Below are 26,902 nucleotides of genomic sequence, written 5' to 3' on the forward strand. Positions count from 1 at the left end.
TTCGATTGATCTTAACTTGTGATGATGTACCCGGAATATTCCTTTACCATTGGATGTAACGCTCGTATTACGTCATCCCTCTCTCAGCCAATCATACATCAGGACTTTTGCCGCTGTTCAGAGCGCCATGTTTCAAAGGGCCGACACTCATAAATTAAATTTTTACCATACATTTGCTTTAAAGTCGTTTTCAGACATCTTCAAACGCAGTTTCAGTTTTGTAATACCCGTACAAACACTCGCTGGCAGTATTTAATCGTATTTTACGAATCGTGACCGTGTCATTTCTCATCAGCGTGGTTGTGTTGAGCTCGTAAAGGACTGTGTACAATGTTTATGCTCCTGACACTATATTTAGGATTATTTTCTTTTTCTTAAAGACTGTGGATACTTTATAAAGGCTTTAAAGGTAAGCAAAAACAACTCCAACTCATATATGGTCGTGTCTGTATACTGAAGGTGGTAAACGGATGTTATGTGTTATGAATTGCTTTGTTCAGACCACATTCTCAGAATCAGAATGAGATTTATTGACAAGTGTTCTCACGTACACAAGGGATTTATTTTTGGTGATGGGAGAAACAAGTGCACACAGAACATTACAGTGAGACACAATAGAAAACAAGGTAAGAGTATAAATAGACATACATAATAGGACATATAAAAGAATGGCATTTGTAAATGTGCAAGAGGTAATATATGTGCAAGGTAGGGGTATGTACAGTTATTGTATTAAATATGTGATTTTACATATGTATATGAGATAGGTATTTACATTATTGCACTATGGGCTGAGGGTAAAAACTGTTCTTGTGCCTGGATGTCCTGGCGCTCAGTGCTCAGTAGCGCCGTCCAGAGGGCAACAGTTCAAAGAGGGATTGGGCAAGGTGTGTGGAGTCCAGAGTGATTCTACCTGCACGTTTCCTCACTCTGGAGATGCACAGGTCTTGGAGGGTGGGCAGGAGGGCACCAATCCTCTCAGCAGTCCTGACTGTCCATTGTAGTTTCCTTCTGTCTGATTTGGTGGCTGAACCAAACCAGACAGTTATAGTTGTACACAGGACAGACTCAATGATGGCCGAGTAGAACTGGGGGGGAGGGGGGGGGATTTCTTCTGAAGTCCACTATTATCTCCACTGTTTTGAGCGTGTTCAGATCAAGGTTGTTGTAACCGCACCAGACAGCCAGCTGATCAACCTCCTGTCTGTATGCAGACTCGTCGCAGATATGGCAGATGACCGTGGTGTCGTCTGCAAACTTCAGGAGCTTGACAGTGGGGTCCTTTGCAGTGGAGTCATTCATGTACAGGGAGAAGATCAGTGGAGAGAGAACGCATCCCTGAGGAGGACCAGTGCTACTAGTGAGGGTCCCGGATGCGAGTTTCCCCAGTTTTACTAGCTGCTGCCTATCTGTCAGAAAGCTGGTGATCCATCGACAGAGTGGGGTGGGCGTGGGGAGCTGGGTCAGTTTGGTTGAGAGAAGATCAGGCATGATGGTACTGAAGGCTGAACTGTGAAGTCCACAAATAGGATCCTTGTATAAGCCCCAGGTTTGTCGAGGTGTTGCAGGATATAATTCAGTCCCATGCTGACAGTATCATCCACAGACCTCTTTGATCTGTAAGCAAACTGAAGGGGGTCCAGAAAGGGTCCATCGATGTCCTTCAGGTAGGCCAAAACCAGTCTCTCAAACGACTTCATGACCACAGACATGAGAGCGACAGGTCTGTAGTCATTAAGTCCTGTGATTTTGGGTTTTTTGGGGACCGGAATGCTGGTAGAGCGTTACTGTATCTATATCTACAATAAACAGTGATTTATGGTGTCACATTTGCTCAAGTTCTAGTAGATATGTGAACTAAGCAGTTGTCGCTTAGTTCTGTCAATAAGACTAAACTGAAGGATAACAGGATGCGATTGAAAGTTCCTGTCTCAGGTGTGTTATTTGTTCTCTCAGGTCGGCAGGATGTCCATTGATTTTGACAGTGCAGCTTTACAGACTCAGCAGGAGGAAGAGGAGTATGATCAGGAAGACTATGCCAGAGAACAAGAGGTATCTGTCCAACTAACTCAACACTGTGGTTATTTTATAGTGATCCACAAACACACCCACTAGATAAATTTACATCTGTTTCGCTCTGAGTGATTGGATATGCCTAGAATCCAGGCCGGAACCATGTTTTGAACCCCCCCCCCCAAGTCAAACCTGACTTGGGGGTTGAGGTCACGGGTGTTGAGGTCACAAATATAATGGTCCAGTTTGGTCCATTAATATAGTAAAGGCACTGAATGCAATAATTTTCTGAATAAAGGCTTGAAATGCGATAAAGGCCCAAAAGTGTATAATATTTGGTTTTAAAAGATACATGTATTTTTAAAGTTCACACAGTACAAGACAAACACTGTCTGCATTGCTAGCAATTTGCCTGTTTTAGTCATCTTTTCTTTTTTGTGCTGCCTCAAAGAAAAGATGAATATAATTAGAATTTCTTTTCATCATTGATGTGTCTGTAAAATGACATGACTGTCAGCTGGCTAGCAAAAAGAAAATACACAATTATTTATTGCCATCAAATTGTCCCTCATTGTGTTTTTCCTCCCAGTAGAATATTAACACAATCTTTTCTTCCAGAATGCTAACGCTGCTCTTTTCCATACAAAAACAGTTCATATTGACCACTGCTGTCAAGGTCCAAAGAGAAAAAAAATAAAAATCATTATTAAAATACCACAAAAGTAGTCCAACATAGCTGTTGTATAGCCCCAGAAAGCTTGTAATATAGTGCACTTGTCATATGACTACTGTTATGATGTCTTTATACAGAACCTTTAATAGTGATTTATAGTATTTGTCCTCTTTGAATCTTAACAGCACCTGCTCACTATAAACTGTTATTCTATGGAATAAAGCTGCTTTTTTTTGATGTTCCAAGAAAAAAACAATCTCATTTTTGAGCACAGGCCTGACAAGCACATTCTCAAAATAAAAAGGTCTCTTTTAAAAGTAGACTCTTGGGAGATGCTGTACAAAATTCAGAATTAACTAAAGAGAAATTATTTAGAAAATCTTGAATTGATTTTAAATTATTACTTAATAATATTTGCATTAAGAATATATGACACTGTCCTTGCCAAAATCTAAAAGTCACTGGTTTTACCATGTTCTAGTTCTAATCTGGGTGATAACGCTCTACTCTGTGTTTTGTTTATAGATAATTTTCTTAAAAAGCTACTTCAAAAACCTGCCAGATAACCACATTCATTCAGTTCCTTTACAATATACACACATTTGCGCTTTGTCTTAAGCCTGATTCGCTGAAAGCTGCTCCGTTAATGTTTTTACATTCACAGTTATGAATGACACGAGTCATTTTTCCAACAATTGTTTACAGACAGATTTTCACTTTTAATTGACTATCACAATTCCAGTGGGTAAGAAATTTACATACACTAAGTTAACTGTGCCTTTAAGCAGCTTGGAATTTTGTCAAGCCTTTAGGCAATTAGCTAATTAGCTTCTGCTAGGCTAATTGGAGTCAATTGGAGGTGTACCTGTGGATGTATTTTAAGGCCTGCCTTCAAACTCAGTGCCTCTTTGCTTGACATCATGGGAAAATAAACAAAAAATCCTTGTGGACCTCCACAAGTCTGGTTCATCCTTGGGAGCAATTGCCAAACATCTGAAGGTACCACGTTCATCTGTACAAACAATAGTATGCAAGTATAAACACCATGGGAACACCAAGAGACGCATTCTGTCTCCTAGAGATGAACGTAGTTTGGTGAGAAGAGTGCAAAGCAATCCCAGAACAACAGCAAAGGACCTTGTGAAGATGCTGGAGGAAACAGGTAGACAAGTATCTATATCCACAGCAAAAATTAGTCCTATATCGACATAACCTGAAAGGCTGCTCAGCAAGGAAGAAGCCACTGCTCCAAAACCACCATAAAAAGCCAGATTACAGTTTGCAAGTGCACATGGGGACAAAGATCTTACTTTTTGGAGAAATGTCCTCTGGTCATATGAAACAAAAATTTAACTTTTTGGACATAATGACCATTGTTATGTTTGGAGGAAAAAGGGTGAGGCTTGCAAGCCGAAGAACACCATCCCAACTGTGAAGCATGGGGGTGGCAGCATCATGTTGTGGGGGTGCTTTGCTGCAGGAGGGACTGGTGCACTTCACAAAATAGTGAGGAAGGAAATTTATGTGGATATATTGAACAATATCTCAAGACATCAGCCATGAAGTTAAAGCTCAGTCGCAAATGAGTCCTACAAATGGACAATGACCCCAAGCATACCTCTAAAGTTGTGGAAAAATGGCTTGAGGACAACAAAGTCAAGGTTTTGGAGTGGCCATCACAAAGCCCTGACCTAAATCCGATAGAAAATTTGTAGGCAGAACTGAAAAGCATGTGCGGGCAAGGAGACCTACAAACCTGACTCAGTAACACCAGTTCTGTATGGAGGAATGGGCCAAAATTCCAGCAACTACAAAAGTGTATGTAAACTTCTGACCCACTGGGAATGTGATGAAAGAAATAAACCATTCTCTCTACTATTATTCTGACATTTCACATTCTTAAAATAGTGATCCTAACTGACCTAAGACAGGGAATGTTTTCTACGATTAAATGTCACGAATTGTGAAAAACTGAGTTTAAATGTATTTGGCTAAGGTGTATGTACATTTCTGACTTCATCTGTATACATACAGTATATACACTGATCAGCCACAACATTAAAACCACCTGCATAATATTGTGTAGGTCCCCCTTGTGCCACCAAAACAGCGCCAACCTGCATTTCAGAATAGCATTCTAAGATCCTATTCTTCTCACCACAATTGTACAGAGCGGTTATCTGAGTTCCCGTAGACTTTGTCAGTTCAAACTAGTCTGGCCATTCTCTGACCTTTCTCATCAACAAGGCATTTCCGTCCACATAACTGCCCCTTGTTGGATGTTTTTTTGTTTTTAGCACCATTCTGAGTAAATTCTAGAGATTATGTGTGTGAAAATCCCAGGAGGTCAGCAGTTACAGAAATATTCAAACCAGCCCATCTGGCACCAACAATCATCCATGTGATTATCTTATCAGCCAATCATTTGGCAGCATTAACAATGTTAACAAGTTTAACAATCGTCCAATGTTGCGGCCAAGGCAGTATAAAAGAATGGTTTAATCCATGTCTTCTGACTTTGCTATTTATAGTCAGTTAGTGTTTGTTTTTAAAGACTAAAGTCTTCTCCAATCAGATGCATTTGTGTTCTGACTCACTCTAATGCTATCTGCTGTATGAATGAACGTTAGCTGCCATTGGTGCAAGAGAAATGCAGTCAGGTGTGTTTGCTGTGTCACAGCCTGCATTTCCATTACCATTAATACTCTCAAAGATCTGCACTACTGTTCAGATCAAGAAGAGATTTTCACGGAGGGATGAAAAGACGCCAGTTGATTTTGAATTTGGGACTTTTCTAAATACTACTTTTGCACTCCACATGGATTAGAACAAGAAAATAATCGAATGATGTGAATAGTGACCATTTGAATGTACATCATATGCAGTGACATTTTCTCGGGCTGTTTGTGTATTTTTCCATCAGCGGAATGTTTCTGCTCTAGTTAACTGAAACGTATAGTCTGACCCCCACAATGGGCCGACCTCCAATAAGAATGGACAAATTAGAATGGCTTAGTTCTTCTTTTTTACTTTTCCTGAGTTGTTCATATGACTTATGCTGATGAAATCCAGCATAACAAACACAATAGTTTTTCAGTATGTGATTAAACTCAAGAGCTCTGCAGTAGCTGCTCTGCCTTGTAAATGCGGGAAAGTTTAGTTTCCAAAGCAACGTTTGAGGACGTGAGGGTTATCCGACAGGATTTATGGAGGGTGAGTTTGAATTAAAGCAGTTTCTGACTGTTGTGTTTTTACATGGAGTGAAAGTAAGTAAAGCTTTTAATGTGTTAGTGTTAAGAAGATAACAGTTGCTGACAGTTTAGTTTGTGTAGGGCTCCTTTAAGACGCCTTAGGTCCATGTGCTGGTGTTTGTCTGTGTTGTTGCGGTTCTGTGTGTCTGTAACTGGGCGGGTGTGTTTTTAAAAAAAACTGTTGCCATGGTTTTCCATGGACTGCAACACCTCGGTTGCTTGCTCATGCTCTTGTTTCATTTCTTTTAGTTGCATTGTTATTCAGTAAACTTTGTTACTTAAAGACTGAGTATCTTATGAGAAAAGTTCAGTTAGTAAATGGCCTACATGAAAATTAGTTGGTTATCAGTGTAAACCCAAGGGGTCTTTTGTTGGACTTCAACACTACAGCCCTGTAGTAGAGTTCATTATTGCCATATACAAGTATATCAGAATGGATTGGAGATATACTAATCACTCATTGTATACACAGAACAATAGACAACAAAAAGTATTTAGATTTGAGGTTAAAAATGGTATGAAGGTTTAAAGGAATATTCCGAGTTCGATACAAGTTAAGCTCAATCAACAGCATTTGTGGCATAATGTTGATTACCACAAAAATACATTTGAATCATCCCTCCTTTTAAAAAAAAAAAAAAAAAAAAAACTGGGGCACTTACAATGGAAGTGAATGGGGCCAATTGTTGAAAGGTTTAAAGGCAGAAATGTGAAGCTTATTATTTTTTATTGTTTTAACGTTTTAGGGCGTCATTACAATGAAGTTGTAAAATTGGCTATAACTTTACACAGAAAAGGTTAGTAAGCTATTTTCTCACACTAAAATCATGTTAACATGCATATTGTTTATGTCTTTATTGATTGGCCCCATTCACTTCCATTGTAAGTGTCTCAATGTAACCAAATTTTGTGCTTTTTTAAAATAAATTAATTTTGTGGTAATAAATATGATGCCACAAATGCTGTTGATTGAGCTGAACTTGTATTAAACCTGGAAGTGTATATTTACTGATCTCCATTTTAAGTTTTTCAAAAAATTTAATTTATGATATAAATTTACAGGTATTGAAGTACGAAGTACTTGAAGTACAAATATTAGGGCTGGGTACTGATACAGATTTACCGATACGATTCTGATTCAATTCCAAAATCGATTCAATGTCAATTCATATGGGTATATTTGAGCTATAATGTCTTGTAGTCTATATAATGTCTATAAAATCAGTAGTCTTTTTTTTTTTATTATTTTTTTTTTCTCTCTCTCTCCCCATTTCTCCCCAATTTGGAATGCCCAATTCCCAATGTGCTCTTAAGTCCTCATGGTGGTGTAGTGACTCGCCTCAATCTGGGTGGCAGAGGACGAATTTCAGTTGCTTCCGCGTCCGATACCGTCAATCTGCGCATCTTATCACGTGGCTTGTCGAGCGTTACCGCGGAGACGTAACGCGTGTGGAGGCCCACGCTATTCTCCGCAGTCCACGCACAACTCGCCACGTGCCCCACCGAGAGCGAACCACATTATAGCGACCATGAGGAGGTTACCCCATGTGACTCTACCCTCCCTAGCAACCGGGCTTAGGAGACCTGGCTGGAGTCACTCAGCACGCCCTGGATTCGAACTCACGACTCCAGGGGTGGTAGTCAGCATCAATACTCGCTGAGTACTGTCTCTTTAAGGAAACTGGCAGTTCTGTAAAGAGCGCCTGTAAATAAGCACATGTTAACGAGAGAGACTTGAACAGCTTTATCTCATCTGTGCTATGCTTGATTAGAATCAGATGTTTATTTTTTGTTGTTTTTGATCATCAGACTGTAAAGAACAGAAAGGGTATTAAAAGAGACATTATTCAGTGACAAATGGGTTGCGTGGTTTTGTCTTAGGAAACATAATACACGGAACAACTTTTACTCTCAACACGCAGTGAAAGGATCTCGCTGCTGAATACTCCGCCACAATACTACACAGTCACTGGTCAGTGAAATGTAAACATTACCAGCCAGTTGCCAAATAATGTATATACGTTTCTAGTCGTATATCGTGAAATTTGGTTGCAAATGCGAGTGATTTCCTCTCATTGTAGAAGAGGGTTGAACATAGAGTAAAAGATCGATCTTGGGATTTAAAAATCGATATCGATTAGCGAAAGCAATGCATCGGGAAATCGATATTTTAACCACTCCTAACAAATATTCTATGTAGCCACTCAGTTCAAATGAGGTCATAAAAACAGCCTGACACATGGTCATTTTATAAGAATTAAAATAATATTGAATAAAATTATTTTAGATGAAGTGCGTTGTCGCACTGCAGGACACTGCTGTCAATGTACTGTATGAAATGTCATGTCAACAAGCCATGTATCAAAAAGAGTAGAGATCTGAGAGCAGTGCATAGTGCAGATGTACAATCATTAAAAAGTGCAATGCACTTGGTCATTGAGAAGTGCCTAAACAATACAGTAGTGTTTGCCTGAAGGTGGGGGAGAAAACGGCTTGTTGCTAAAGTGGCTTGGCTCCTGAATGAATGATCAGATAGAGTGAACAAATGTTTGTTTTTTCTTAGCTTCACAAGCTCCTGACTGATCTTCCTGATGATATGCTGGAGGACAGTCGTGACTGCTCCTCACCTGAGCTCGACCGATCCAACTGCAGTCACCAGGGAGATGACAACAGGTACTGTACACTTCCCTTTCAGTTATTGTACAGAATTCTTCTGAAATACTTGAACTTATGTCTGATAGTTTATTAAGAGTCCACTTAATTGTATTAAAGTTTTATTAGGAGTTGCTGAGGGTATTAAATATTCTGTTGTTTGACTGACTTTGCATTTCAGACAACAGCATGCTTGGAATGTGCCACAGTGGAAGCCTCCAAGATCTTCCCATGAGGAGGTGAGTTTATCAATTACAGATGTGTTAGCTGTTTTTTGTGAGGCCATGCGATGAATATGAATGCTAGAATATGTCTGCATAGCACATCAAACTCTTGTATTTGAAAAGAGCAAGACAAATCCTGTTTTTTTTTTTCATGATATGACACTCTTAAAAGAATACAACACACCATCACAAAGTACACCATGGTCACTTGTGCATTAAATTGGCTCTAAATGTCTTTACAGCACTATGAGGAGTATGGTCAAGGCTCTTACCATGAAGAGTACAGCTATAGGAGTCACACTTCACAGACCAACAGTCACCCTCATCACCTCCAGACCGGGACTGAACATTTACCCACAGAGTGGGACCAACAGAACGGCCAGAACTACCAGTACCAGAGTGGAGACTATGCCCACTCATCTGCAGGCGAGGAGGAGTCACACGGCAGCAACTTCTCAGCTGGGGAAAGGATGGAAGAGGACGGCATCCCACATAACGCTCTCCATCATGGGGAAATTTACCATGGAGAAGAGGTCCAGAGCAATGGGCAAAACTATGGAGAGCACAGCAACATTCAAAACCACTTCCAGGTGAATGTTGGCAGCCATAAGTTTGGCTTGGGAATCTACGATTTATCAAATGGGGTTAAAGTTTTGAAGATTATTGTACCAGTTGGCTTAACAACAGGTCAATGATAAAGGTTGTAGTAAAGTATGTCATCAGAGCCGTGTTGCAGCAGTTACCATAATTGGTCCAGACATCATGCCTGGGTTCTTATGCAGGTTTAAGTCCGACCTGCAACGTTTCCCAGGCTCATTACCACTGTTTCTCCCCAATGTTTCCTGTTACACGCTCTTAAATTGTTCCAATAAACATGCAAAGGCACCTCAAAAATATAGTAAGTCAGCAGCTTGCATGGTGATTTTGTCAAGCAACATCCATGGGGCATTAGTTTCAGTCTTCACTCAACAAAACAGCATTGGTGATTTAAATATCTGAATTTGGTCTGAATCACATAATGAATTTGATGCCTTTTGTTTTGAAGGTTTTTGAAAATGGAGGTGCTGAGAACAAATCTGCTGACCATTATAAGGCCAGTTATCACCCACATCAGCCTTCAAACCAACCAAAGATGTTCAATCCACAAGCAGCCTCTCAGAATGGCCATTTTGACCAGCTTCAGAGGGACTTCCTGGACTCAACACAGCGTGAGCTGCTCAAGATATTTTACAATTCTGTCTTTTTTTCCAGTTAAAAATGGATTGAAAACATGTTAGGAAGGACTATGGGAATTCAAGTGTGTTGTATGTTTATTGTTCAGATACAGCAGAAAGTCAGCAGCTGGCTCAGCTTCAGATTTTGAACAGAGCTCAGTCCAGACAAATCGAGGAGCTGGAAAAGAAACTAGAGGACTGCAGGAGGAGGATGAGATATGTAGAGCACCAGTATGCCATCGTCAAAGGTAAGATAAAACACCAGTTTAAATACAGCTCTGACACTTCTCGTTTCACTTGTCCAGTAAATTTTAGGGATGGGCATGTGATTGTTTACGACAACACATTAATTGCGTGACACTTTTTTTTTATTTTTTTCTCAAGACCAAAATTGGGCCTCATTTTTTATTTTGTGATTGTTTTTTTTGGCTCTGTGGGATTGGTTAGTTGGGAGCTGGAACAGCAACTGTACCTTATGACTTTCAGTTCGGGGCAGTAAGTGTTAAACACTGTTTGAAGGGGATGGGAACTGTTCTAGTGTTCTTGCATTCAAAACCGCTAGACAGAATGCAACAGAATAGAGGTTGACCGATGTGGATTTTGCATATATCGATAACTAAGGTGGTGAAAAAGGCAGACAACCGATTAATCGGCCGATTATTAAAAAATTTAAAAATCGATTTACTTATATATAAAATACTAGTCTTACTTTACTATAACAGGCACATACTGCATAGATTTTTGCAGATAACCGATAGTTCCAAAATGCAACTATCGGCATCTGTAAAACCAATATATCGGTCTACCTCTTGAACATAAAGCAAGGGTCTTAAAAAATTTTTTTTAAGACAGTGTTTTAAATATACAACATTCATGGTGCTAGACACGATGCAATGACCAAAGTGAATCTTAACTAGTTTATTGCTGTGTTATTTCCCAAAGTATTTAACTTTTCCATCAGTTCCAGTAATGATTTGAACTGTGCCATTTCTGTTTTCTTTTTTTTGTTTTTTTTTATCTAGATGAAAAAGATGGTCTGGTGATATCGCTAAAGGAGTCCAGCAGTCTAGTGGAGGAGGCGAAAGAGAGAGAATCTCAGCTGCAGGGAAAAATCAGATCTCTAGAGAAACAGATTCAGACTCTTACAGAGAGAGAGCAGGAGGTAAGAGGATAAACTCATGAAATCATCATGAATCACACAAACCGCAGCTACACCAAGTAATAGCCTGACAAGTAAAACCATACAATCAGGGCTTGTTAAAGTGCTACAAAGCACTAAAACACTGTGTGATAACCCCTTGGTGGAGATCACCACAAGTATTTGTGTCTTGTAAGAGAGAAAGTGTATGTGTGTGCAGATTGTAAAGAAGCAGCATATAGCCGAGGCGGCGATGGACAGCATGCAGCAGCAGATGATGGAGCTGTGTCGCTCAAATACGCTGACGCGAGCACGTGAGCAGCACGACAGAGACGTGGCGGCCATCAGGGGACAGTATGAGGACAGACTGCTCAACCTTCAACAGAAACTAGACGCCCAATCACAGAGTCTGGACGAACAGGTATACTTAGGTAGTCCCCAGAAGTTGGCTAAATCTAGTAAAAAGTATTCATAAATGAAATATAAGGTGTATATGTGTTTTATGCTTTAGATATGTGGAATTTGGGGGAACCTGCCATCTTTCATAGTACATTTATTATATTTGATCTTTTCTAATTGACTGCATACTGTATGTATGTAAATGTTTAAAGAGAACATGAAATTGTGCTCAGTTCAACAGATCATGTTATTCTAAAGAGAATTTTTTATATTGTTTAAAAACGTTCTCTGCCTCTAAAATATATGTTCTGCTGATAAAACCAAGGCCATGTGAGTGGGGAAAAATGTTAACCTGAAACATTTCATGATCCAATCAAATCCCAATGGATGCAATCAAGTTTTTCCCTTCATTATTTTCAGCTGAATTTTCACTGTTTTCACATAGTTTCACTATGAAATAGGTCACATTATGGAAGTTAAATACATTGCTAATTCTTGTAGATTCAGAAATAATTTAAGACCGTTAGAACCTTGTAATTAATGCTGCATTGGAAACATTAATTATTGTAACTACTAATGTGTAGTAGCGCAATTAAAGGGATAGTTCTCACAAAAATGAAAAATACTCTCGTCATTTACTCATGTTCATGTCATCCCAGATGTGTATGACTTTCTTTCCATCTGCAGAACACAAATGAATAATATCTCAGCTCTGTAGGTCCATACAATGCAAATGAATGTTCAAAAAGCGCTTAAAGGCAGCATAAAAGTAATCCAGTGGTTAAGTCCATATCTTCAGAAGCGTCTGGGCGAGAAACAGATTTATATTTAAGTCCCTTTGTACCATTAATTCCTAAGCACGCACTATATGTGACTTTCAGATGTGAATGTAAAAGTGAAAGTGGAGATTTATAGGAAAAAATTACTTAAATATTGATCTGTTTATTACCCATACCTATTGTATCACTTCTGAAGACGTGGATTTAACCACTGGAGTCATATGGATTAATTTTATGCGGCTTTTATCTGCTTTTTGGCCACCTTTCACTTGCAATGTATGGACCTACAGCACTGAAATATTCTTCTAAAAACTTTGTTTGTCTTCAGCAGAAGAAAGAAAGTCATACAAATGAGAATTTTCATTTTTGGGTGAACTATCCCTTTAACCCACTACAACCAATATACATCAGATGGCAGTACAGGCCTGTCGTTCACATGGAGTTGGAACATGTGTGTATTTTAGGCTCAGATGGGCCAGCGGCTGCTGGATCAGCTCAGACAGCTGGAGCGTCAGAGAGAGGAGGATCAGGTGGACAGAGCCTCTGTCATCAACACGCTCACGCAGCGCCTGGAGGAGAGCCAGCAGCAGTGTGCCAAACTGCTCCACACTGGTGTGTGTGGCATCCTATGTGCTGCTGTTTATGTGTTTACTTACTGCTGTAGTCTCATGGGTCATCTTATGGGCCAGTACACTTTTTCTCATGCGATTTAAAACAGCTTAGAATGTTAGCCTCAAACTCTCAAATTCACTTTTATTTCTATAGAAAAAAGAATTGCAGTAAATAGTAATTTAGGCTACTCTGAGCTATAAATGGGATCAGATGCGCTGCTTTGACGAAGACACTGACGATGTTAATCGAAAAAAAAATCTTGCACTGAGCACTTCGGTACTCCATGCAATTTTTTAATACTCTTTAAGATTTTTTTCCATGGACATTGTGTGCAAGCTTTTTCTTTCATTGAATGGGGGAAAAAAAAGAAGCAATTAAATTGTTTGGATGGATTAGGGAGCGAGTTTTGTCTAGATAATATATTCAACATTTTATGTAGATTTGTCTCCTTTGCATCTGTTTATATGTTCTGTATGGCTTATTTATTTTCTACAGGCGCAGTACAAGAGATGAGTCAGTTACAGATGAAACTACAACAGGCTCAATCTGCCCGAGGTATCGGTGAAGACCTCAACAAAGCCCTGCAGGTTGGCCAATCCACTACTTCTGTACTTCCACTACACTACACTTCTTAGAGTGGCACATAATAATGAGACTGTAAACAGTTAGTCGTCTTCTCTTAACAGGAGGAGCTGACTGAGCTGAAGGAGCAGATAAATCTCTATGAGTCTGCTGTTAAACATGGAGCCCTTTCATTAGAGTCAAATGGAGACTGGGAAAACCAGCTTTCTGAGTCCTACATGAACCTTGGAATCAAGAAGTCCAAGCAGAGAAATGGACGAATACACAGGTTATATTTTGATTGATTAATTTAATCTTGATCTTTACTCCAGCCAGGTCTTTTAAGCAACCAAATTGTCCCGGTTGCTAGGGAGGGTAGAGTCACATGGGCTAACCTCCTCGTGGTCGTGATTAGTGGTTCTCGCTCTCAGTGGGGCGTGTGGTAATTTGTGCGTGGATCACAGAGAGTAGCATGAGCCTCCACATGCTGTGTGTCTCCGCGGTGTCATGCACAACGAGCCACATGAAAAAATGTGTGGATTGACTGTCTCAGAAGCGGAGGCAACTGAGACTTGTCCTCTGTCACCCGGATTGAGGCGAGTAACCATGCCACCGCGAGGACCTACTAAGTAGTGGTAATTGGGCATTCCAAATTGGGGAGAAAAGGGGATAAAAGATTTTAAAAATCTAGATTTTAACATTTTCTGATTCTGACACTTACATTTCATCAGCTGAAGATCAACACTGCCATAGTTTGTGTCAAATTAAATATGACACCTATGTTGACCGAGGTCTGTAGATTGTTTATAAACATTCATAAATTTGAAACCTCTTGTAATCTAAACACCTTTTGTTATTCAGCACACCTCGTATAGCAGAAGAAGGAGACTCCAGCCTGCCAAAGGATGATATTGTCAGAGAACTGAAGTGCGAGTTGCAGCGCTGCCTGAGTCACCTGAAGACCAAGAGACTGAAGATCTCTGAGCTGCAGGTGGAAATTCGGAGCTCCCAGTCTACCATAGAGAAGCTACAGATACAGCTAGAGCAGGCAGAGAAGACTGTAAGGGACTCCAAGGTTAGACCGACCGACTACAGTATCGATTATTGACCTGTTTGTTTATTTTGCTTTAGTAGACGTTAGTTTTCATGTATGTTGTTTACTGCAGGTGAGGGAGAGCAGTTTGGAGAAACACCTGGAATCATCTTGCATGACTGCTGCACCTGACAAAGAGATTCTCAGACTGCAGGAGGAACGGAAGCTCATGCAGGAGAGAGTGGAGGTCAGAATCTGTTTTTCATCCAGTCATATCTTCTAATGTTTGCAGACTTTTCTCTCTGGAAGTAATTTAAGGCCTGGCAACACACAAATTGTGCCATTTGTGAACTACAGGCTCTGGAGAAGAAGAACCAGGAGCTGAAGCAGAGTGAGGAGAAGGTCAAGGTAGCTAATTCTGACCTCTGCACCAAGATGAGAGAGATGATCCAAGAGCTGGACCAGGAGAAGCAAGAAGCAGCAGAGAGGTGAGGAGTGCTGAAGAAATCTTACACATGCAAATTAATGAATTAATGATAGAATGAATAAGAAAAGCTGCCCATCCCTCAAAAAATGTGCTAGGCCTTGCCTTAAAAACATTACTGACCAATCCTACCTTAGCCATTTGGTCAAACAATCATTCTTGTCTAATGTAAAGGTCCGTTCACATGAAACGTGTTTTTGCATCCATCTGCACCATTTTTTTTAATGGTTAAAGGTCTTTGACCTTGCTGTTTTTTCAGCGCCTCGCACAGAAGTCCCATGTTTGAGACACCATGTCAATTTAAAAGAAATTCCAATTTTTTAAATATGTCTCGAGACATCTGTGTTCTGTGTTGCACTGCGTCTAGCTTGTTTTAACACAAGATCACATTCAGTCTGAACCGCCCTTAAGTCATGTGTATTTGGATAGTTTCTGTAAATTTGTTTAAAGCTATTTAGATATATGGTGAACCGTTGTTGCTGGGGCACTAAATGCTCTGTTAATCCTGTTATTATGTGGTGCTTCTTTAAAGGAATAATTTACCCAAAAATGAAAATTCTGTCATTTACTCACATATATCGTTCCAAACTCGTATGACTTTCTTTCTGCTGCAAAACACACAAGACGTAATATTAATGGATGTACCATAAATGTAAATGATAAAAGAAATTTCCTCCTTAGGTCACTTTATCCAATATATGTGTCTATATGATGCTCTACTTTATGTGTGCAGGTATGAAAGGACTCAGCAACAGTACAGAGATGACGTGGTGAATCGTATACGGGCAGAGCTCACACAAGAGCACACGACTCACATGGAGCAACTCGCCAGCGAGCATCAGCATCACATCCAAGAGCTAGAGTAATGCACTTTTACCTCAACTTTTAACCTGAAAAACTTTGGAAACTATCCATTAGAAAGAATGTGGCAGCATAACTACTGTGGTTCATTGACATTCTATGTCCATCCACAGGTCGAAACTCACTGACCTTAGTCAGGAGATGTTAGCTGTGCAGGAATGCTACATTTCTGTTTGCAAAGAGAAGGACAAGCTGGAAGAAAATCTGCAGAACAAGCTTGAAGAAGAGAGAAGACTTAGAGAGAAAGAGGTAAACTTTCTACAACATACTGTCTTGTTAAAAAAAAATGGTATGTGTGGTTGGTTTTACACATCAGTCAGACAGTATATTTCTATCCAGAAAGAGCTATAAAGTGGACCAGACTTTGTGAGATTTTGATTTTTGTTAAGTGTTTACACAGTGTTTCCCCTAGGATTTTTTTTCAGCAGCTGTGCTTTCGTGCGCATGTCCACAAGCCTGCAATGCCGGACCCGTATTAACACGTGTTGGTCAAAGAATAAATTAAAATGGGTGTCAAACTCAGTTTCAGCCTGGGCCACATCAGGGTTTATTTGTGCCCTCAAAGGGCCCTTTGAAAATGTGGCACAAGCATCTGCTTTGGTAGCACCCATGCAAATAATATTACATGTTATGTGCATTGAAATGCACATTTGACAGTACAGCATTGATTTTGAGGTTGGAATGCAGATGAAAATTATGATATTAACAACAGTAACATCTGTGGAAAAAACACCTCATTTTTATACGGCTAAATTGAAATATTCTGACAGTGTGACTAAGTTGGGTCTTTACAGATTCCTTTCATCTGGCTCCTACTGATTAAACTACAGTCATGTCTTGGAATTTCTGAAGGCAAACAAAACAACTTAGAGAGAGCATTACAAGAGTACAGATTTTACACAGATGGAAAACTGATAGCTTGGTCCATAATTATGAAAATGCACCATAGTTCTTCCATAGTATTCATTTAACAATGATATTTGTAATAGTTTATGGTATCCATAGGTAAAACCATGCATGGCTCCTCACTACCATAGTTGATAACTATGGTTTCTATGTAAAGAACTATGGCATTTTTGTAATGAAAAAACAGCAGTCTAAATATATTTAGAAAGTTTTTCTGCCACAACTACCTAGGGCTGCAACTAACGATTATTTTGATACTCGATTAATCTAATGATTATTTGACTATTCGGAGATTATTGCAACGGTTAATCATTAGCTCTTAACCGATTATTCAGCTTGTGCCTCGACTTAAAAGGTTGTATTAAACTTGTTTACTAACAATAAAGAGGACAAAATCATCTTTTAAAAATACCTCTAAATGACATTCACTGAATTAAAGGGGAAAAAAATACTTTTTATTAAGTTAAATTCAGTAAAGAAATTCACGGCAAAAAATCCTGTTGTTATCAAGTGTTTTAGTTTTCCATTTAAAATGGTCTAAAAATCCTTAAAACAAGATACATTTACTTGAGAAGTAACATATAAGATATTCAGACTTGCTTTCAGAGAATGTATCTTAAATATAAGTGTATTTTGTATATAAGTGTATTTTTTTCACTTTGTTATACTTCTGCGAGTGCAGTAAACAAAATATACTTATATTCTCTAAAAGCAAGTCTAAATATCATATATGCTGCTTCTCATGTGAATGCATCTTTTTTGAAGGATTTTTAGATATTTTAAAATATTTGTATTTTTAATATTATATTCAACATTCTCAGATAACAATTTTTTCTTCTGCAGTATAGCTGTTAAAGAAAATGTTAATTGTTTTAATGGAGTTTTAGATATTTATATTGGAAAACAAGCCAAAACAAAAACAAATCAAAAACCTATTTTGTTGTAGTGTATAACGGGGTGAAGACTACTCTCTCTCACCTTTCTGTTCACTTCAATCCATCTTTAACTTTTAAAAGAAACAAACTCTCATATTAATAAAGCTGTGTATTGCCAGTTTTCTTCACGATAAGAAATGCACAGTGACGTATATTATGATTCAATAAGTCACGAGCCATCATGTTATAATCTAGCTGCAGCAAGCATGCGCGCTCGATGGATGAGCATCCCTGCGACAGTGTGTGCATCAGCCGGATGCAGTTTTAATCTCTCCCACTTAAATCGGCACACTTCACGCAACTTGTAAACGAGGCGTTGACCACACAGAGAAATGTTTCGGCATTTGTAGTTATTTACATGACCTGCTTCCTTATTATTTGAACTTTAATAAAGCTATAAGACATTAAATATAACAGCATTAAAGATGTAACAACGGGGTGTTTTCTTTAAAGACGCTCGACATGCAAGTTTTGCGTCAGTGGAGCGGCAGCTCCAGCTCCGCTTATTCCACAACAAGAGTGCTTCTGTATTTACTTATTTTGTATTTTTTGCATTATAATTCCCTCACACTTTGCGATCTACATCACCTGAAGCAGTTTGGAAAGTTTACAGTGCATCTGGACTGTGAGCTGTGTAATTCTTCCTCTTCTCAGTCTGGCGCGAACTGCAGTGCTGCTCTCGCACACCATCGTTAGAGTTTAATGTGATCTCATGTTACATTAAATGAGATCAAACGACTATTCGACAACGAAAATTTGTCGACGTTCTCTAATGTCGACTAATCGTTTCGGCCCTACAACTACCATAGTTAGTACAGTTAGTGTTACTACAGTAAATCCATGGTAAAGTTTTGAAAGTGTTGTGATTTGAGAATTGAAAAGCTTTCTAATTTGTTTTCTCCTGTTTTCTTTGTCAGTGTCCTTTAGAATGTGGGGACTGTTTGTTTTAAACTAGTTTCTTCACCGAGACGTAAGAGTTTTGCAACATTTCTGTACCTCATTCAGACGGGTTTCGCGATCCCCACCGCGCATCTCACTGGTTCACAGGCGCATTTAAAATAATCTGTGAGGTTGAGACCAGTCCTCGAATTATTGCACCTGCTCTGCCCACGTGCTGCTATGATTAAGCCGTGTTGATAATTGACCCGTGTAGTGCTATTTTATTCCGCTTTTCAAGCCAGCAAAATGTGCTCCAAAACATACAGATAACAGGGGAAGGCTCATTTATAATCATGCGGAAAGCACTAACTGATCGTTCAGTGAAACGTTGCGATCCCCTGCCATCCTACGTTTCAGAAAAAAGCTTGCGGGACTCTTGAAATTTAGTAAATTTGACCCGTCTTATGCGGTGACGTCACTGAGTAAGTGCGTGTGTGTGTGTGTGTGTGTGGTGGGGTCACTTTCGCAGTGTAGGAAGTACACAGCTGACTGGGACTGGTAAGCGTTATGTTGTATCAAGAATATTAAATTAACTATGTGAAATCCCAGCAGCGGCGCTCATAATTCAGCAGTGGCGCAACACTGCTGCAAAATGCATATAGGGGAACACTGGTTTACATTTATGCATTTGGCAAACACTTTTATCAAAAGCGATTTGCAATGAATTCAGGGTATACATTTTACCAGTTTGTGTTTCCTGGGAAATTTAACCCATGATCTTTGCATTGTTATTACCATGCTCTACCAGTTAAGCTACAGGAACCCAAAAAAAAAAATGTGTTATAACCTTTTATTGTGTTTGTTTGTGTTGCAGCTGAAGCGCAGAGAGGAGAGTGAGCGTGCTCTGGAGAGACTGAGGTCTGATCTGGAGCATCAGCATCAGGAGGACGTGTCTCGGCTCAGTGCCAAATGGAGGACAGAGACACAGGCTGAGATTGAGCTGCAGGTCAGAGAGCAGCTGGATGCCGCCAGGCATTGCTGGCAGCAAGAACAGCAGACGGTTAGTGATGATGAGCTACTTTTACTCATGTCTTCAGTATTCGATGCCAAGACTGTCATGATCTTGCAAAATATCATTGTGTTATTCTGATGTAGGTTAAACTGTTTTAAATTGTCACTTCCCTATCTGTCTTAGTTTTGTCTGCCTTTCTGTGTTTGTTTAATTTTGCTTTGTTTCATCTATCTCCTTTGTTTCATCTCTACCTTTAATTGTTTCGTCTGTCTCTTTTGTTTTGTCGGCCTGTCTTTCTCTCTGTCTTTGTCTATTTCTTTGTCTAATCTGTCTTTCTGTCCCATTTAATCTATCTGTGTTGATTTTCATTTGTCAGACCAGCTGCCTAGAAACTGTGGGTCAGTTGATTTCAGTGGAGGAGTTGGAGGCCAGACTCAGTGCTCAGACAGAGACCCTGCAGCAAGAGGCTGCAGCCGCCCGGGCCAGAGCTGTGGAGGAGGCTGTAAAATGCGCTCAGAGAGATTTGCAGCAGAAACATGCTGATGACATAGCACTCCAGGTGTGAAAAATCTCCAACATCCTTAAAACGTTAGATCTCCATAGAAAAGGTTTTTGCTTACAGATTGCATCTTCTAGGTTGAAGGTGCAATATCCCGGGCTCGCTCTCATTGGCTCCAGGACTTGACCTCCCTGCCAGAATACAAAAGCAACCTGCAAGCAGAGAAAAATGAATGGGAGAGGCTACAACAGCAACTTGTTCAAGAACAGGTGTTTTGCAAGTTAAAGGGGTCATATTATAAACTTTTGTAACATTTTATTTGTTCCCGGAACTCCACTGATAATGTTAGTAAAGGTTTTTTGCACCAAAAAGAGTCTTAATTTAGTTTTATATAACCATTTACCACCCTCTCTTCGATAAGAATTAAACAATGTTTTTGCTACTTTACCTTTAAGACTAAATGACCTCTGTTAGGATTAGCTAACCTCTGCTTGTCAAATGAGTATCATCTTTTTGACATGATTAAAAAAAAAAAAACTTATTCCAGTAATCACAATTAACTGGAAAAGTCACTGAAATGCATTGGCACCTCTCATGATATCTCAGGTGTCTTCAGCTGTGAAGTCAGCAGAGGACAAGTGGCAGGAGATGTTCCACACTAAATGCACCGAGCTGGAGGAATGTAAAAGGAGAAACCAGGAGCTCCAGGAGGAAGTGCATTCTCTCAGCACTCGACTGAAGAAGTCTTTCCAGGAGCAGGCTGCCCTGATCAAAGCAAAGCTGGCAGCAGCCCAAGACGTCTGGATCAGGAACAAACAGGAGGAGATATCCCAGCTTAAGGCACAGTTCCAGAGTGAGCACAAACAAAAACTACAGGCTGTGCTGGAGCAGAACCTGCAGCAAACCCACAAACAGAGACACACAGAGCTGCAGGACATCTTCAGGGAGAAGGAAAAGAAGTGGAGGAGTCATCAAGAGATCAGGTTAAAAATAATTGTAATCATAATTAATTATTGAAAACATGGTCACCTGTCAAAAATTGTCAAAAAAAATTTGGAAAACAGTGCAGACGGATGTGAAAAAATGCATTCAGTGTGAACGGCCCCTAACACAATACTCAGAATTAACTCAAAAACAAGAGCTGACAGAAGGGGAGCTAAAATTGTTAATCGGACCAGTTTTTATCAGTAGAGTAATTTTTGGCAGATTAAATTATTATTATTTTTTTTTTAAATCTACATTTGACAACTGTTCAGTGTATTACATCTGCAGCTGTTGTTGCAGACTGCAGGAGGAAAGGCAGCAGAGACAGGAGGAGGTGCTCGCTGATCTAAAAGAGGTGCTGCAGGAGGTGCAAGAGGGAGTGGAGAGGAGAGGGAGTCAAGAGGTACAGAAGCCCAGGAATGTTTCTGGAACCCTCAGATCCAAACTCTGGGAGATCTGCAGAGAATCAGTCATTCAAACAGTCAACCAAGCCAAGCAGGAGTGGAAGAAGGTGTGTGTGTGTCTGCTTGCTGAGAAATTAAGTTAGTAGTGTCCCCAGTTTTAATTAGCTACTCCCCAACACCATAAAGGATACTGTATGTAATGTCACGGCAGTGTTTGTTATATTTTTTTTACAGAATTAGCCACATGCATGTTTAAGACAAAATAAACAATTAAAAATACTCATGGGCCAACCACACCTAAAGTATTCATATGTTTCATTACTCATGTGACACTCATGATTTTTATACAGTCTCTCTATATTATCAGTCTCCACCCAGAGAAATTATTGAAATGTTTTGTTTGTCCCACGCCTCAGATCAGCGAAGACAAGCTGAGATGTGTTCTAAAGGAAACCCAGGAGCGCCATGAGGCAGAGATCAGTAAGATCCACAGTTACATAAACTGCACACACTTCTTGAATCTCTCTGGAATCTTCTCACTGTTTACTCTTCCCTTCCAGCAGGCTTAATGTCTCAGAGGAAGCAGGGTGAATGCAGCAATGCTGGATGTGCCGAATCGCTGGTGAAGCTGCAGAAAAAGACTCAAGAGCTCCAGAGGCATCTAGAAAAGGCCTGCCGTCAGCTCCAGAGAGCCGTACGAGAACACAAAAGCACCCTGCAGAAGATAAAAGGTGCCCAGCAGTCCATGTTCATCCATCTTTAGTATGCAGACTTGTTTTTTAAGACTATGAGAAAGAGTAGTGTACATGGAGTGACCATACTCACTCACTGTTAGAAGCTATGGAAGCCTTTTTGTGCCAATCAATCTTCTTTTGAGAAATCAGTAAATCAACTGAGAAATCGGTAAATTAATTGAACAAATGTATAAATCTAAATTATATCAATATTGCATATTAAAAATAAGTATATTCATTGAGCTGTGGTGCTCATGAGGGCAACATGAGTTTGAATCTGGCTTGCTACATTTTCGAATCTCTTTTCATAGATATAGATCGATACAATGTTATCAGTTTTGTATTATCAGTTGCTAAATTCAGTATTATTATTTTTTCTAGGGTTTTTGTGTTATCATTTGCTAAATTCAATATTTTATTTATTTATAAAAATGCTTTTATTGTTTTTATTAGCAGTTGCTAAATTCAATGTTATTTTATTTAAAAAAAAAAAAAAAATGTTTTTAGGGTTTTTGTATTATCAGTTGCTATATTCAATATTATATTTGTATGGTTTTTTTTTCTAGGGTTTTTTTGTGTTATCAGTTGCTAAATTCAATATTTTATTTAAAAAAATGTTTTTATATTAGTTGCAAAGTGTAATATATTTTTTTTTCTAGGGTTTTTGTAATAGCAGTTGCTAAATTTAATATTATATTTTGTTTCTAGGGTTTTTGTATTATCATTAGCTTAATTCAATATTGAGGTGGTTTTTATTTATTCTCTTTTATCTGTTATTAATTTATTTTCTGTTTTTATAATCTTCATGCAAGTTTAAATATTGTATAATAAGGTATTTGATTTCTCAATTGCTTTATCAGTTTCTCATGATTATTGATTGGCACAAACAGACCCCTGTAAGATCCAAACAAGTGCATGACGACAAGTTTATATATTCCTTTTTTAGCATTTGTTTGTGTCAATTCAGATGACTATGAGGCAGCTTTGCAGAAAGAGCGAGAGAGTCATCTCAGAGGCCTTGAGGCACTCAAACAAACTTCAGACACAGAAGCACTTTCAAGGTTTGTAAACATTAAAGGTTAGTTTGATGTCTCCGGTAACAGCATGGCAGTGACAGCAAGCGCAGTCGTTGAATAACTCTTCATTATGCTTCATCAATACGTTGCAGTGGCGCGGTCAATCAGCAGAATCTTCAAGCAGCTCTTGAGGAAATGAAGGAGCAATACATGAAAGCAGTGGAGAAAATCAAAGGTGAGTTCTACAAGACCTCTATTCGGATTGTATATCGTAACTCTCTTACATAATTCATCATTTGATGACAACGAGATTTGATTTCTCAAAAACTCTTGCTTCGTAATCTTCATCAATAGGATCTTTTATTAATTTAGTTAACAGTGCTTGTTCTTAAAGGTGATATGCTGCAGTACCTGCAAGAGAGTAAAGAACGAGCAGCCAAGTTGATCAGGGCAGAGGTCCTGAGGGAAAGAGAGGACACAGCCAGACGGATGCGCAGGTACTACCTTACCTGCCTACAGGAGCTGCTAGAAGATGGAGGCCAGACCACGGGGTACAGAAAACCAGAGATACTTTCCTCTCTATTGAGTGACTGGTTTGGTCTTCATTCTTATTCTAAACACATTTATTTTCTCTTTATCTTCTACAGCGCTGAGAAGAAAATCATTAATGCTGCCAGTAAACTGGCCGCCATGGCCAAAGTCCTAGAGACCCCAGTGTCCAAACGTAAGCTTTCGAGAACTCCGAACTCTCAAGGTTAAACCTCAACTTTGGGCCTTCAATCTCAAACTGCAGCTTCAGGTTCAAGTCTCTTTAGATAATGCTATGAAATTTCTAAATGCCTTTGCCTTTTTCTATTGCTCAGGTGGATCAACAAAATCAGACATGGAAACCAACGATTCTCCTGCTAAACCTCGTGGTGCTGCCTCGCATGAAACCAACAAGAATGGAAAGGACAAAAAGATCCATCAGATCTACAGTGTAACTGAGACCAACTACCCAACCATGACTGCTAAACAGAAAGGTATCATACCAACATCTAAAGGCTTTAGTCCTGAGTCCCTCAAGTCTGGGATGCCATATGGTCCTAAAGACAATGAGATGGTTGGTAAGGTACAGCACAATTCACAAAAACGCACACAGGATGGTTTTGCCACCTGTTCCAAAGTTATTGATGATAGCATTTTCAACAGTGATGTCAAGACCCCTAATGTCACTTTGAGAAAGCAGAGCAGGAAAATGTACATGGAGGGGTTTGACTATGGAAGAACAGATCAGTCACTCAAGCCCTTCCTGATAGAAGAAGATCCCGTTCGGGACGATGGGCAGAGTGACTGGAGTTTAACCAGTAACGGCTCAAACTTCATTAACAACATTCACCTGACATCCTCTTATCCAGAGCCTGGAAAGTTGTTCTCAATAAATGGCCCTTCGCTGGGTGGTTTGGACTTTGGAAGCAGCATCGGCAATAATTCTGATGTAACGATTTACAAGGAGATTGTTAAACCACTGTCTAAACCTAACGTCTGTGCAGACAGCAGAACAAGTAAAAACAGAGGACCAATCCCTGGATCCGAAGGTGATAGTGTCCGTAAAATGTGTCCAAAGAGCTTATTTTCAGAATTAAAAGTCCGTCAACAGGACAGTGGGTTCGACAGCCCATTCGGGCTGCTTCAAAAATGAAACAGAGACTCTTGTTTGTGTCAGTGTGTGTGCAATTTGTTGTACTCTCTAACCCTGAACTATGTTTTTTATTTTTATTTGTTTGAGCCAAAAGTGTCTTGTACGTTTGCACTGTCAATGCATGAATTGTTTATAATTTAATAAAACATCAAACAGTCAAGTTTGCATTTAACTTTTTTCTTGCTGTATCTGCTTTTACACTACATTAAAAGATTACTATCCTGAACTAGATAGGTAAAGTTTGTCAAGACAAAAATGTTGGCTTCACAAAAACTTATGAAAGTTTAAACTAGTTTTAAATGTTTTTATGGTTATGTAGGGTTGAAAATTAACAAAAGAATTCATTTCTGTTACAACCCCTCACTGTAAACCTTTAAGTTGTCATTACTGTAAAAATCAAGTTGTCTTAAGTATTACTTGAAATGTCAATTTTTGGACTCATAACTCAAATATGTAAGTTCATTGAACTTATTTCTCTTAAAAATCCATAGACATAAGATTTGAAGTGTTCATAACTCAAACTATTGAGTACAAAATTGAGGCTATGGGGAATACCCACAATCCCTTGCTGCTTGAATTATGTTTCCTTGGTCAGAGGGAACAGATTGTGGAATTTAAATAATTGTTATTAAGAATTCATAGATGTTTTAGCTCTTTTGATGTATTATTTATGCTTTTGCAAATAGTTGTTTGGTGTAATGTCACCATTAGGGTGATCTGTGTCACTTTTTTCAAGTTGGACCCTGGTCACACTATCTCAGTTCTCTTTGTGCATGTGCAGCTGAAGTGCATATATGCATATCTGTAAATAATTATTTAATAACTGACCTAGAATCAGTTATCATCTTTATTTGAGCTGTGCTGTCGTTTGATCTAAAATTGAATCAATTCAATTAAAATGTACAACAGTAGAAATAACATTTAAATTAAAATCTGAGTTGTCTACTTGCATGTAGTTAACTCATAGTTAAGTTCACTCTACTTGAAAACCAAGTTAATTGAACTTAAATACTCACGTTTTGGGAGACCCCATTACTCAATGGCATTGAGGAAACTTGTTTTACTCAGTCAAATGAGTGCAATGAACTTGTTAGGGTTTTCAGTGCTGTTGTATTCCAAAGCACACAGAAAGAGCTGATGGGGATCTTTTTAAGCATATTGGATGAGGTGTTTGTATATTAGGGCCTGCAAATGGTCACAACTTAGGTCCAGTGGGGGTTAAATTTTGTCTGATGATTAGTTGGTTTAAATGTATCTGGTCAGATGATCATGGAAAGAAAAAAAAAAGAGGATTGAAAGTTTTCTCTTGTCTTTTCTCTGGCTCTTATCTCTTGGCTCTTCTCTGGCTCTTATCTCTTGGCTCTGCTCTCAGATGACTGGGTTACAGACTATCAGGCCAGTCTCCCAGCTCTCAGTGGAATCTCTCCCTGTAGACTTTCTCTTTCTATCTTTTCTTCCATTCAGGTAGTATGCATGCTGGATTCTTCATATTTCATATTGTACCCATCTCATGCAACCTTGTAAGAGTTTACCGGCATTAAACGTTTTCTCTTTAATCAATGTGTAGTTTAATTTCACTGTGTACACTATATTAAGAATGAACATTTAAGTGCTAAATATTGCATTACGATAAGGTCATTTCTAAACAATGCTCTCCCAAATGTTTAGCTATTCCAACTGCGTTTATTTCTGTTGTTGGCATACAGTGGCAAGAAAAAGTATGTGAACCCTTTGGAATTACCTGCATTTATGTATAAATTTGTCTTAAAATCTGGTTTGATCTTTAAGTTCCAATAATGAACAAACAATCTGTTTTAACTAATAACATGCTGTTTGTGTGTTTGTTTATATTTGAATTTTTTGACATTTGAATAAACGCATTTTTCTGGCCCGTTTAAACATTCTGCCACCGTAAGTCCAATTTTTCCCATTTTTGATTGTCTGCTGTGTGACAACTG

At 39.0% G+C, this 26,902-nt stretch overlaps 1 protein-coding gene across 4 annotated transcripts; it reads left to right on the forward strand.

Annotated features, from left to right (window-relative positions):
* The first annotated feature begins 129 nt into the window (after positions 1-129).
* On the forward strand, positions 130-25,419 carry LOC127436208 (centrosomal protein of 152 kDa-like). Of its 4 annotated transcripts, none has more exons than XM_051690228.1 (29): positions 130-409; positions 1,957-2,052; positions 8,501-8,610; positions 8,771-8,828; positions 9,056-9,403; positions 9,859-10,021; positions 10,135-10,275; positions 11,050-11,189; positions 11,386-11,586; positions 12,808-12,955; positions 13,451-13,542; positions 13,642-13,805; positions 14,378-14,591; positions 14,683-14,796; positions 14,907-15,037; positions 15,767-15,895; positions 16,008-16,143; positions 19,489-19,674; positions 20,003-20,185; positions 20,263-20,394; positions 20,732-21,108; positions 21,410-21,620; positions 21,930-21,993; positions 22,077-22,244; positions 23,215-23,308; positions 23,416-23,498; positions 23,658-23,814; positions 23,911-24,017; positions 24,127-25,419. In XM_051690228.1, exons 2-29 carry the CDS (start codon positions 1,966-1,968, stop codon positions 24,942-24,944), a joined length of 4,956 nt encoding a protein of 1,651 aa, XP_051546188.1. In that variant the 5' UTR covers positions 130-409; positions 1,957-1,965; the 3' UTR covers positions 24,945-25,419. The 4 variants fall into 4 exon arrangements, with proteins under 4 accessions (XP_051546188.1, XP_051546186.1, XP_051546189.1 ...); XM_051690226.1 differs by having other exon boundaries at positions 22,074-22,244; positions 24,127-25,418; XM_051690229.1 differs by having other exon boundaries at positions 22,074-22,244; positions 23,911-23,987; positions 24,127-25,416.
* The last annotated feature ends 1,483 nt before the right edge of the window (positions 25,420-26,902 follow it).

The sequence above is a fragment of the Myxocyprinus asiaticus genome, chromosome 46 (genome assembly GCF_019703515.2).
Source record: "Myxocyprinus asiaticus isolate MX2 ecotype Aquarium Trade chromosome 46, UBuf_Myxa_2, whole genome shotgun sequence".
Taxonomy (NCBI): Eukaryota; Metazoa; Chordata; class Actinopteri; order Cypriniformes; family Catostomidae; genus Myxocyprinus; species Myxocyprinus asiaticus.

What these genes read in the sequence shown, in the direction of transcription:
- LOC127436208 (XM_051690226.1), top strand. Translation starts at nt 1,966, where the DNA reads ATGTCCATTGATTTTGACAGTGCAGCTTTACAGACTCAGCAGGAGGAA. An exon ending in GGCAGCAAGAACAGCAGACG is followed by an intron (nt 19,675 to 20,002) that starts GTTAGTGATGAT and finishes TTCATTTGTCAG; the next exon opens with ACCAGCTGCCTAGAAACTGT. An exon ending in GATGGAGGCCAGACCACGGG is followed by an intron (nt 23,815 to 23,910) that starts GTACAGAAAACC and finishes TATCTTCTACAG; the next exon opens with CGCTGAGAAGAAAATCATTA.